Below are 13227 nucleotides of genomic sequence, written 5' to 3'. Positions count from 1 at the left end.
AGGTGGGCAGCAGGCAAACGCTTGTTTATTGACCATCAGACACTTAGCGCACAATTCGAATATTTTTCAACTAACACATAAAAAAATCACATTACTGGAAATTTGCATCACGTAAAGTAAAAAGTGGTATAATTTTTTCAAATTGTGGTAACTGAAAAACGCGTTAATCAAACTCGTGTTATGCAAGGCCTGGCTATAATACGAAACATTCAAGTGCATTTAAATAGAAGATCTGAATATGCAATGGATCATAGGAAAGTTTATGCTTCACCTTCTCAGCCATGAACAGAAAAACCTGTTTGCCGGTGTCCCTCCTTTAGAAATTTAAGAAGTCCAGACAGAATTACAGACAGTACTGAATTTGATCCCAAAACCAGAGTTCCAGCAATCATGAACTTTGTGTATTAATCCTGAATGTGACTAAGGTAATATGACCTGTGACTAAAGTATAAGTATGTTCTTTGTTAATGAACTAGTGCAGGAACTTTTGGCTCATACCACACTAAAATTCACTTATTACAAATTAATGATATTTTTAACTTTTAGCAGCCAGTCAGAGTTTTTTAATCTTAAACACATCTGTGATGTATACAGACTTGAACCAAAACAAATGCAAATACAAACTTGTGTTCATTTATTCAGAATACTATATTAAGACCACTGCCGACTCTTTTGCTTTCATTTGGAACTATATTTATGAATTTAACTTTCATGCAGGTGCACTAATTAAATTTATTAGCCAGATTTATTAATTATTTAATAAATTACATCATTATTTCACCGAAGAAGTATAACCATCAAAATTCTCTAAGGCCTCATTTTAGAATAAAAATTTAGCCTTAATAATTAATAGTATTAATTTTTCGACAGAGCTGGCAATCAAAAAGTTAAAACTGCCTTAAAGCAGCCAGGGGAAATAATTTTTTTTGGATAACAAGGCTGTTGTTTCTAAAGATCATTTGTCATATTATCATCATCCAGTATAATATCAGAAATAAGAATAAGAATAAATTTTTAAAGTTTCCCATTTTTGATTACTTCAATATATTTCAATTCTGTACACCAATACAAGTACTGCTGTAACACACAAAAGGGTTAAATAAATGTATTCTATTCACATAATTTTTTAAAATTTAACTGGAAATCTTACCAAATGTAAATAACATTTATGTCCACATGGTTGAGTTTCTGGTTTCATGTCACAATTTTTTCGCTTGAATTGACTAGGAGTTGGGTGAAATGCTATAATACAAAGAAGATATTAATAAGCACACATATAAATCTGTAGTTTTATACAATTTGTAATTAAAAATTCTTTAACATCATTCATGATTTCAGCTATTTTGTAGCCTCTATTTTTTTCTTTTATTTTTTTCCTTTAGGAACTGTTTGACTCTCGATATACACATGACTACTAACCCTAAAATTTCAAATATTTGAAGATATAGATATTTAGAGATTCAAAATCCAAGAAGAAACTTCTGCAACGTAATCATACCCAGCAGTTCATTAATGAAGAGCAAGTCTCTTTGGCTTACTTTAGACTAGGGTTGTCCAACTGGTAATCTGTGTTCTGGATGGTTTGCGCTGCTCCATAACATCCAGAATGCTGCCAGATGGTATTGGAGCAGCCCAAAAGTTTCCTGAAATTTTCTTTATTCTTTATATACATTTAATTTCTTCTGAATGCTAAATAAAATTTCCAACATAAAATCCATATATTCCATGATAAGTCTTCAGTGTTTCTGATAACCTCAAGTAAACAAATAGATGCAGAAGTTTACATACCAACATAAAATCAATTATCAAAACTGGACTTTCCAATGGCAACTGCAAATCACAATGGAAGAGCTTAATGCCTTTTTTACATAAAGATAACATATATAGGCCTCCACAGATAAGTGGTCAGGAGTGGGAGTGCAATAGCACATGCTCTTTGAGTAGACTGGGGTTCAAGCCCCTGACTGCTAAATATGGTCGATCTGCCAACTGGCACTGGACCAACATTTATGACTGCAGATTTATTTTATTTAATATATACTCACTACAATGCCAAAAATATTCAAATGTCCCTACCATGATTAGGCTGGCAAAGGTCAATTATGAGAAATAGCTGGTTAAGAGAGCAAAGAACAAAGACAACCAGTTTTTAACATATACAAATATATACGTATGAAAAAATGAATGAATACTTCATTCATTTGTACTCCAACACTTGCATAATGGAAAAGTTTTAGGTAACCAGCTGATATGGAAGATTTAAATATCAAAATATATAAATATCTTCATTGTTATTTACAGTTGAAAGACCCTTTACAGTGAGGAGAAACTGTGTGCATGAAGCTAGCAAAATGAAATTAGAGATACTGAAATTACAGAAGACTGTTTATTAGAAAACTTTTGAGCCTAAAGGCAAGCAAGACTCTTGGAGGTGACAATGCATACCCAGTAATTTTGAGAGAGGTGACATGACAGTGCATTGAACCATTAAGATTAATTATGGGCACACCACTGTATTAGGAAAAGATTCCCTTGTGCTGGAAAAGTGCCAACGTATCATCAATAATGGTGGTTCTAAGAGTGAAGTAGTAACTACTGATTAGTCACTCTGATTTCAGCAGTAGGAAAAATCATGAAAGCAGTGATCAAGAGTGCAGTGTAGAATCGTTTAGGCAGAAATGGAATTTTGAAGGAAACACAGCATGGTTTTTTAAAGGGAAAAATCATGTGTAACCAACCCAGTTAGCTATTTTGACAGAGTCAATTATGAGTTAGGAAATTATGTAGGAAATAATTTTGACATTGTTTATTTGGATTTTATATGAAAGCACATGACTCAGTCTTGCATAAGAGGTTACTGTATAAGCTGAAACATGCTGGGATTGCAGATAAGATCCTTAGGCAGATTGCAGTGTGACTGCAGGGCAGGAGGCAGAGAGTTGTTATTAATGGTTCTCTTTAGACTGGGCTAATATAAGAAGTGAGATACCCCAAGGATCAGTACTGTTGTTTCTGATTTTCCTAAATGACATTAATAAAGAGATATAGGACATGATGTTAACAGTTACATTTACCAAATAATATCAAGATCATGAGAGCAGTTAATGATCAGTGTCAAGCAGGGAACTTCTTCAGAATGGCTTAGGCTTAGGGGATGATCAGAGAAGTGGAAACTGTTTCATTGCAGCAAAATACAAGGTCTCACACTTGGGGAATAACAATCCCAAAATAACTTGCACACTTGGTGTAGCTGAATTCTGTTCTTCTCGTACTTTAAAAAAGTAGAAGAAGAAGAACAGGATTTGGGAGTGACGATATGGGCAGACACAAAGTAACACTTAAAAACACATTTTTATAGGCTCTTTTCTAATGTCTGCCATATGAACTTGCTTGTGTGTATTTTAATATGCAAGGGATACCAAAGAATAGGGGGACAGAAGACAGAAATAAAGATTTATATACAATAAATGAAAAGTAATAATTAGAGTAAATGAAATGCAATAAAAAGCTAAAAAAAACTTTATTATAATTACATAGATCCAGCCCCCCCCCCCCCCCCCGCGGCAAACCTTTGGCCTGAAGCAACTGTGCCACTGCATCTTATAAATCCAGCCTTACCTATGAGAGGAGGGAATCATAACATTGGTGGATTTTATTTTATTATTATTTTTTGGCTAGTGCAACAAAAGCCTGGGGCTTCTTTTCACCATATGGCTAATACTAATACAAATGTGAATACTGAAAACAAGATGTATGCAAAGCAGGAATATATTTTAAAGTGTGTAGGCAACAATACAGATATCAAATACAAGTGGAATGAGTTGTGTTAAGGCAATTCATTGTTTAGTACCATATTAGAAACTTGGCACTGTGAGCAACAGTAGCAGTAGCAGCTTGAAAGGTCAACTGTAATAGACATAGCAAAAAATACAGAAGAAAAGGCACTGCAGTTGTGCACTGTTGGACAAACCAAAAACTCCAAATAAAGTGCTGAAAAATGGAGTGGTTTCACTGGAAAATGTTATAATGGAGATGCAGATTGCCACAGTAGCATGCATTAAGTGTCAATGGTGCACAGGAAGCATGGATTTTCACAAAGTGCTGGTGCATAGGAAGCACAAGTGTTCACATAACACCAATGAATGTCGTACAAAGGGTACTAGGAAAGTTTTGCAATATGACGCAACAATGAATCACAGGAAGCTGCTTGTTGCTGCATGTTGAGACATGTTCATACGTGCATAGTAGCCGCCGCGCCAAGTCGATGGGCTCAGTTATTCATTAGTAGTGAGAGTGTAAAGTGCTTGCGATGGCATCGTGGTCACGAAATGAGATAAGGACAGTTTTGCGGTATAATTTCGTGCTTGGTTTAACCATAGACCAGTGCTTAGAAGAAATGACTCTTGCACTAGATGATGATTGCCCACATCGTACAACGATATTCAGGTGGTATAGAGAATTCCAAAGGGGAAATTTCACTCTGGAGGATTCTGAGAGGCCGGGAAGGCCACGAACGTCAGTTACGGAGGAAAACGTTACTGCTGTGAGGAAAATGCTTGACGAAAACAGGCGGGTGACCTACCCACAGATAGAGGATACTTTGGGCCTAAATGCACCAGCAATTCGTTCGATTCTGCAAGATCATTTGCACGTGAAGAAACTTTGTTCTCTCTGGGTGCCGCATCAACTGACTAAAGAGCAGATGACACGACGTGTGACTTGGTGCCGGGAGATGTTAAAAAAGTTTGATAAGGGACAATCTCGGTATGTGAACAACATCGTGACAGGTGACGAGACTTGGCTGTACTATTACGATCTGCCGACCAAGGCTCAAAACAAAGTTTGGGTCTTTGATGATGACGACACACCCGTAATTGTCAGAAAATCCCGATCTGTAAAGAAGAAAATGATAGCTGTATTTTTCAAATCGAGTGGAATTGTGGAACGTGTCGTTTTGGACACGCAGAAGACAGTCACAGCTAAGTGGTATACTGAACAATTCCTGCCTAAAGTCATTGGATCTATGAAGAACCTGCGGCCAAAGTCAAGAATGGACACCTGGTACCTCCATCACGATAATGCTACAGCTCGCCGCGCCAAAGCCTACACCGAATATTTGACCACGACAGGACTGAAACTTCTCGAGCACCCTCCCTACAGTCCATACCTTGCTCCCTGCGACTTTGCACTGTTCCCGCATGTGAAAATGAAGCTAAAAGGGAGGCGGTTTTCCAGTGATGAGGACCTTCTACGGGCTTGGGACAACGAGTGTGCTTTACTCCCTAGTGAAACTTGGCAGAACTGGTTTAAAGATTGGTTTCGGAGGATGGAGAGGTGTATTGAATGTAGAGGAAATTACTTTGAAAAAATTAAATAAACAAAGCTGTATTGCAAAACTTTCCTAGTACCCTTTGTATTAGATGTCATTTGCAATGGTGCCTAGTCCATCATTCTTGGACCATGGAACAGTGAAAAACAGACCCTGTGGAGCAACAAGTCACATTAGTCTTTGGACCAGATGGTTGTGGAAAGAGCACAGGAATATCATTTTTCTTTTTTCACAGTATTTTTGCTCACGATGAAGTTCAGAAGAGGAGAAGGTCATGATGCAAGACTGTTTTTTATGGTTTGGGCTAGGAATGTTGATTGTAGTGTCAATATCTTCTAAAAGTTTTTAAAGTTTTCCCAGTTTAAGATAAATATTTTATGGCACAGACAGTCTCATTTTACTTTTTATTTTACTTGATTTAAATTTCTACCTACATACAATTTTGAACTACAAATATTACATTCCCTGAGAGAGATATTGCAACTAACAAAGAGAATAAAACTGCTGTAACACCCACAGCTTTATTTGCTTCTGGGTCATTGTTTTTTGTAATTTTTGAATTTTATAGCTCATGGGTCACATGTAACTGCTGGATGCTATAGTTCAATTAAGAGCATTTTCTCCACTGTTGGAAGAATGATCACAAGAGAATGAAAACAGAGTCCATGGTAGGTGTGCAGTAGCAGCATTCTGGAAGACATTGTTGGTTTTTCAAGCACATCAACAACTTAGGCCATATTATGACATTGCATATCATTGTGTCTATACAAAGGTGATCCATAAGTAAGAAAGCTATTTTGAATAACTACTGATGTAAGTATATAGTTATTTGAAAATAGTTTATAATTTTTTTTTTATTGTTTCAGAATAATTTGAACATGGGAAAAGTACCATGGTCCTTATAATGAGAGGATTTAAATTGTAAAGTGGCATGCAAAACATGAAAATGTGGCAGAAGTTGCATGTCAGTTCAAGAAATTTACCATTCACCTAATAAAGACCAAAACTCATATTATGAAGGTTTGATGAAGTAGGAATAGTGCACAATTGACCAAAACCTGGTAGACAGATATCCAATTGGAAATTTGGAACTTATAAGAGAGGACATCAAAACAAGTCCTGTCGACTGATGAAGCCACAAAAAAAATCTAAAAATCTAAAAAAAAAAAAAAAAAAGAAAAAGAAGTTTGAAACTTAAATAAGGCTTATCATCCCATCCTACTAAAAAGATTGAATGAGGATGATTCAGATAAAAGATTGGAATTTGCTAAGTGGTTTTTAACCATGAGTGTTACAAACCCCAATTTTGTTGACAATACTTCATGGACTGATGAAGCCACATTTAAACTAAATGGAACTGTTAAGTGCCATAACTGTGGTTATTACTCTCTTCACAATCCCCATTTATTTTTTAACAAGGATTTAAATGCTCCTGGCTTGAAATTTGGACAGGAAGTGTTCTCAGGCCATTTTTCTCTGGGGAAACCATGACAAGAGAAAGCTACCTAAGACTACTAAAAGATAAAAACCATTCCATTAATGCAGTCCAAAATCAATTTTTTAACATTGCTTTTTTTTATGCAGCACCAGCTCACTATGCAAATACTGTCCCTCGAATTCTCGGACAAAGTTTTCAGGTTGAAGAATCAGGCAGAGGGAAACACTGAATGGCCACCACACTCCTCGGATTTAATGCCCTGAGATTACTTTTTGTAGGAATTCTTAAAAGAATTAGTAATAAGTGCAGGTCTCTGCTTGAGCTTCAGCAGTTAATAGTCAAGAGAATTTGAGAGCATTTCTGAGCAATTTGCCTTATCATTCTGTGCCCCTCAATCAGATCACCTGCAAGGTGATCCGAATGAAATCCCACAGGGATGATTACATGAAATTAGTCTTATAGCATAAAACACTGCAGAACAAATGCATATGCTTAACTAGGATGAGAAGGAAGACTGGCTTCTGATCTTTGCAACACAGTTGTATGGTAATGTTTTCCTCCCAAGGTAAATTGGAGGTTCATTTGCTTCTATATATAAGCTGTGGACCATTGATGATCTGAAGACTCCCAAAGTTATCTAAAGGGACTATGCTTGATGTAGTAATGAGCTGATTCTGAGCCACAGAACAAGGGTCCACAGTCTAAGTGATACAGCATTAAGGCTCTATAATAGTATTTTCCATATTTTTTTAATTATATTGTCATACCAAAAATAACTGAAACCCCACTCAGAATTTTGTAATTCTTTGGCACTAGATCTGCTTTGTTCCTTATTTTTAAGTTGATAGTTGATAGTAAATGCAACAATACTCAACTTTGTTTGCTCAACCTGATGGTAGTATCACCCCATTTGGTAACAAAAGTGATACTGTGTAGTTTGCCAGGGGCCAGATTTTAACTTTAATAGTTGAGGAAAAGTATTCAGGTACTGAATTGTGCTTGGAGTGTACTAATGCTTAACCTTTTACAAGTAAATTGTAATACTTATTAATTTTCTTTCTTTTTTTTTTTTTAAATAATAATTGATAATTTTGCAAATGTTTTTGCTTTTTGGCCACTGAAAAAAACTATTGCCATTAGTTTTAATTTTAAAATAAAAGTTTATTAATTATTAATTTTTTATAAAAATGTTGGTAACATAAAATAGAAATATGAAACAATCTCTGTCAAATTTAAGTTCTTGGAAGAATTAATTTGCATGAAACTTCAGCATTACTCCACCACAAGAAATTACGCCAATATTTCAAAAACAAAAAATTTCTGCATTTCAAAGGAGAAAAAAAATAATAATAAATTACTATTAATACTGTGTGTGTGTGTGTGTGTGTGTGTGTGTGTGTGTGTGTGTGTGTGTGTGTGTGTGTGTGTAATGAATATGACAAACATGAAATAGTAACATGAATCATTCAATATCCTTTTTTTCCAAGGTTCTTTGACATTCACTATATATGAAAATTCTGTATAACCTGAAATAAAAAAATGACAGTGTTTTTATTTTTCTTATGAACTTGCAAATCAATGCCTGCTAAATTCATTAAAAAAGGAAAAATCATTGCAAACTAGTGTATATTATTTCTGTTGATATATACATAACACACTTGTCTAACTATATCAGTTCATCACCCCTTTTGTAAACTTTGAATTATAAGATATGACGATCTGTGACCCCCTCCTGTTGAAGGATCAATTTTATTGTCATGCTGCACACTACACATCAGAACAATGTTCTAGCTTTTTTTTGGTAATGTAGGATACTTCTGAGACACCTTCCTAGAATGCAAATAAAATGTAGCTGGCCGACTTGCCATTTGCAGCCACAAACTTTACCAGTTTCTCTTATTTTCCAGTTTATCTTATTTGCCCACATAGGCAAGTGGTGAATCTTGCAAAGCTTTTGGATAGTGGAAAACATGTCATCATGATGAAAAGTAGTGTTTTACAACACTTCTTTTGTTCTCAGTTTATTCTCATCCCATATTCTTCTCTACTTACCATAAGCTGCCTTCTTCTATATCAGATATCAATACCATATTATGGAGTAACATAAATGATATTATGTAGCCTCATAGGCCCACTTAGTTTTCACAATGTAATCAATATAAATGGACCAAAAAAAAAACAGCACATACAAGCCTAAAGACACAATTAAGAAGGAACAAAAGTAACAACTACTCTAATCCCCAAACAGTGAATCACCGGGATTAAATATTTTCCAGAAGGGCCTGTCGATGCCCACCACAGGCACAACACTATCTGTGGGTTAAAGAACAACTAACAAAGTTTAACATATCTCTTTCAGATTTTTTTTTTTTTTTTTTTTCGAAAAATTATAATTTTTTTATTAGAGAATTGAAGGGGAATATAATTTGATGCAGAATTTAAAATTAAATAAATCTGGGACATTAGGCATATGGAACATTCTTCTCCCATAAAACTAATGCAACCCAAATTTATTTGCAACTGTTTTTGTTAACATAATGGTTTATATCAAATTCTACACTATTAATATTATATGTAATTATTTATTATATAAATGTATCATATATAATTTATACAAGCTATATATAATTATTTTATACATGCATGATTTGCTCTATGTAAAATATAGAAAAGTAAAACAGTTTGTAATGCAAAGCAAAATTAAAACTTCATCTCAGATATAAACAGAAGACAAAGTAACCATCTAGTCATCATGCATAATACAGTAAAAAGAAATATTCAAAATTAATAAAAGGATAAAGAGACACCATCTAGATATTCCATTTTTATATTGCATTCTAAATTTAGTTTTGAAAAAATAAAATAAAATAATTTTTCAGAACAAATTTTCCATAAACCATTAATTTAAATTTTGATGAAGGAGAAATATATTCAGCAATCTAACCTAAATAACTTTAGATACTACACACAGTTTCAAGAAACATTATAATGCCAAATTTAATCTTTTTGAATAATCACTTTGCAAGCTCAACTCTTTTACATAAAGCATTGTAACCTAACTGAATAATTTTTTTTTTCACTAAAATAGTATACTTGCTTTGAATATATTCTATATACAGTAGCAGCCACAAAGTTAATTTCTAAAAATTTTTTTCAACATAAGCATTAAAACAGGAATAACTGCCTCTATAGACTTATTAAAAATAACTGTCTCTACAGACTTATAAAAACTGATTAAAAAATAAACAATGCATTATATTTTATTACAAAAATTATAAACTAACTATTTAGAAAAAGTCATAGAAAACTCCTGCAGCCCATTACTGAATAATTTTTAACCTGAATAACTGTAACCTAACTGAATAATTTTAGCTTTTTTTTTTTTTTTTTTTTTCACGAAAATTAAAAATAGTATACTTGCTTTGAATATATTCTATATACAGTAGCAGCCATATAAAGTTCATTTCTAAAAATATTTTTCAACATAAGCATTAAAATAGGAATAACTGTCTCTATAGACTGAGTTTTCTTATAAACTGATTAAAAATAATTAAACAATGCATTATATTTTATTACAAAAATTATAAACTAACTATTTAGAAAAAATCATAGAAAACTGCAGACCATACGAACTTTTTCTTTTGTGATCAATGTTTGAGTTAAGATAAGAAAAATGTCAGCAAGCAAAGTTATGGCATAAGCCCGTAGGTCTTTTAAAAAAGATTAGTATTCTATTGGTCCATCCCAAACTTTAATTACTGCTTTGCAACTGTCTGAGATGGAGTAATCATTGCTTTGATGGCTACTTTGCTGAAATTTTTTGTCCCATAACATGCCAGCAGTTTTCTATGGGGTTTAACTAATACCAAACATAGTGGTTTCCATCCAATTCATGGAGATTAAATTTTGCCTCATCAATGAAGATTATAGAGGCCCACTACTCAATTGTCCAGCTATGTCTAAGCACTGGTTAGCCATTTTTACCCCTGATGGATTTGGTAAATATTGTAGTAGTGGCAAATGATGCAAGAAAGCAAGCTTATACAGATCAGTCAAAAAAAAAAAAAAAAACCTGCACACTTTACCCATCCATACCCTTCAAGAATTTGTCTACTTCTTCCTTGAATTTATTCAACCCATTCATTTCCACAATAACAGAAGGATGGAAGCCTATTCTAACAATCACCCACCAGCTAGCTGGCTGAAGGAAAACTTCTGCACATTTATCCTGCAACCAAATGTTCGTCACAATTCTTTCACTTGCCTTTAACACCCATTTCTTTCATATGGCTTTTAGGTCCATAGAGCTTAGAAGTTTTAAAAATCTGTCCTATACTGGAGTACTTATCTGCTTTGGCTCTAGTCCAGAATCCCATTCAACAGTTCTCTTTAAGAATTCTTGACACAGAAAACTGATTACAGCCAACCTTTTTAGAAATATATAAACTATAAAAGCTCTTCTTATGAAGAGCAATAATTGCTATTGATAAGAAGAGCAATTATTGCTCTTCTGAATGATTGCATTGTATAAGAATGATTGTATGCAAGATCACTGCCGAATAAAAACTGAAAGCACATGCTAGCAGGTATATGCCTATACTTTAACTCAATATCCATTCACACATAGGACAATTCAAAACACACATCTATTAGAAAACACATAAATGAGAAACATTCAATATGATGCAATAGCATGCTATTACAAAAGGGCAAAACAATGCTTTCAGTTCACCTAATTTTATGTATAGAGAAAGATACTAATAAAATAATAAATTTTAAGCAGTGATGCTATTTTTGTGGCTATTACTATACCTACCTACTTACATCTATTAAATTACATACATTTCTAATATAGAGAAAGAACTTGAGTGTGTGAAGTTAGGAAAAAAGCATCAGAATTAAATCACTAACAATGCCACTTTTTTTTATGAAAATCAATGTGTTTCCTGTTCCATGATGGTCCACAAGAGCCAGAACTCAACCACATCTCCATCTCTCTCTGCACCCAACCCTTTCCTTCAGCCCATTATACTCATCAGCTTCTAGAAAATCATTCAATATTCCAATTCTTCTTCTTACTCTCAGCCTTTTGCCCATCACTTTCCCTTCAATTAAATTTCTTAAACTCTCTACTCTCAGTATATGTCCAATCTAATTTTTTTCCCTGTTCCTTACAGCCTTTATATACATTTTCTACCGTCTTCTGCAGTACTTCCTCATTTCTAATTTTATCTATCCATTTCTCCCTTTCAACTCTCCTCCAACTTGCCCTTCCTTTCCACATTTCAAAAGCTCCAATTCTAATATCCTTCTCCTTCAGTGTCTAAGTCTCAGCCTATAAAGCATGATGTTCATACAAAATAATTAACCAACCTATACTTTAACTCAATATCCATTCACCCTGCAAATATCTGCTTCAAGTTAAGAAATTAGAATTACAATGGGTAAAATAGCATTTGATAACTTGAAGCAGATATTTGCAGGGTGAATAATTCATTGTAATTCTAATTTCCTAACTACTTCTCCATCACTTGTCAGAAGAATGCCAAGATATCTGTATTTATCCACTTGTTTGTTGTTGTTTGTTATTTGGATTTTAGGAGCATTAGCAACTAAAGCCATATTACTCCGGGATATGCGATGGTCATTCCCTGACCTTTCCGCATCCTCCGTATTTGGTGGTGACGGGTTCGAACCCCAGTCTAATCAAGAAGCGTGTGCTACGCACTGCTGCTCCTTCCCACCTGGCTACGGATGTGCCTTATCCACTTGTAATATCCTGTTATCATCCATTTTAACAGTCATTCCCTTTTTATCCCTTCCCACCACAACATTAGTCTTCACAGTTTATTCTCATCTCATATTCTTCTCTACTTACCGTAAGCTGCCTTATCAGTACCATATCAACTGCAAATCTCAGTATCTGTATACAACTCCAATTTCTCCATCTCCCCTTCCAACCATATTAACTATTTTACCTCTAGATATATTGAATGACGTTGAGGAGAGAAGCAACAGTCTTGTTGCATTTCTCTATCCACTTCCTATGTATTATCCAGGCTCTCAACATTACCCTATGGCCTGAATACAGTTCCTCTGTACTTCTATCTTTCCGATCAATTCCCATACCTTTCACAATCTTCATCACCTTTTTCCAATTTACCCTATCAATAATTTTCCAAATCCACAAAACAAACACTTTTATTAATTTCTATATTTCTTTCCATCAAAATTCTCATTATTCCAATCATATCCCTCATTCCTCCTCAGAACCCATATTGTTCCTCTCATATCATTTCCATCCTTTTTTTCAATCTTGTATTCATTATCCTCAATATCACTTTGGCTGCATGTGATATGAAACCAACTGTTCTGAGGTAAGGAAATCAAAGGTAACGATTGCATTCTTTTTTCTTCTCTATTGGAATCATAACAGTAGTCATAAAATCCTCTGACCATT

General features: G+C 34.2%; 1 protein-coding gene across 1 annotated transcript in view; it reads right to left on the bottom strand.

Moving 5' to 3' along the window:
* Positions 1-13227, bottom strand: part of E(z) (histone-lysine N-methyltransferase E(z)) — a 238997-nt gene that overhangs the window by 144155 nt on the left and 81615 nt on the right. Inside the window, exon 9 of the mRNA XM_090387215.1 lies at positions 1151-1242. Within this exon, the coding sequence (XP_090243341.1) occupies positions 1151-1242 (92 nt within the window). The remainder of the gene's footprint in view (positions 1-1150; positions 1243-13227) is intronic.

This window comes from Mastigoproctus giganteus, chromosome 13 (genome assembly GCF_048544385.1).
Source record: "Mastigoproctus giganteus isolate SK-2022 chromosome 13, ASM4854438v1, whole genome shotgun sequence".
Taxonomy (NCBI): Eukaryota; Metazoa; Arthropoda; class Arachnida; order Uropygi; family Thelyphonidae; genus Mastigoproctus; species Mastigoproctus giganteus.
This window is presented reverse-complemented; position numbering and strand designations above follow the sequence as displayed.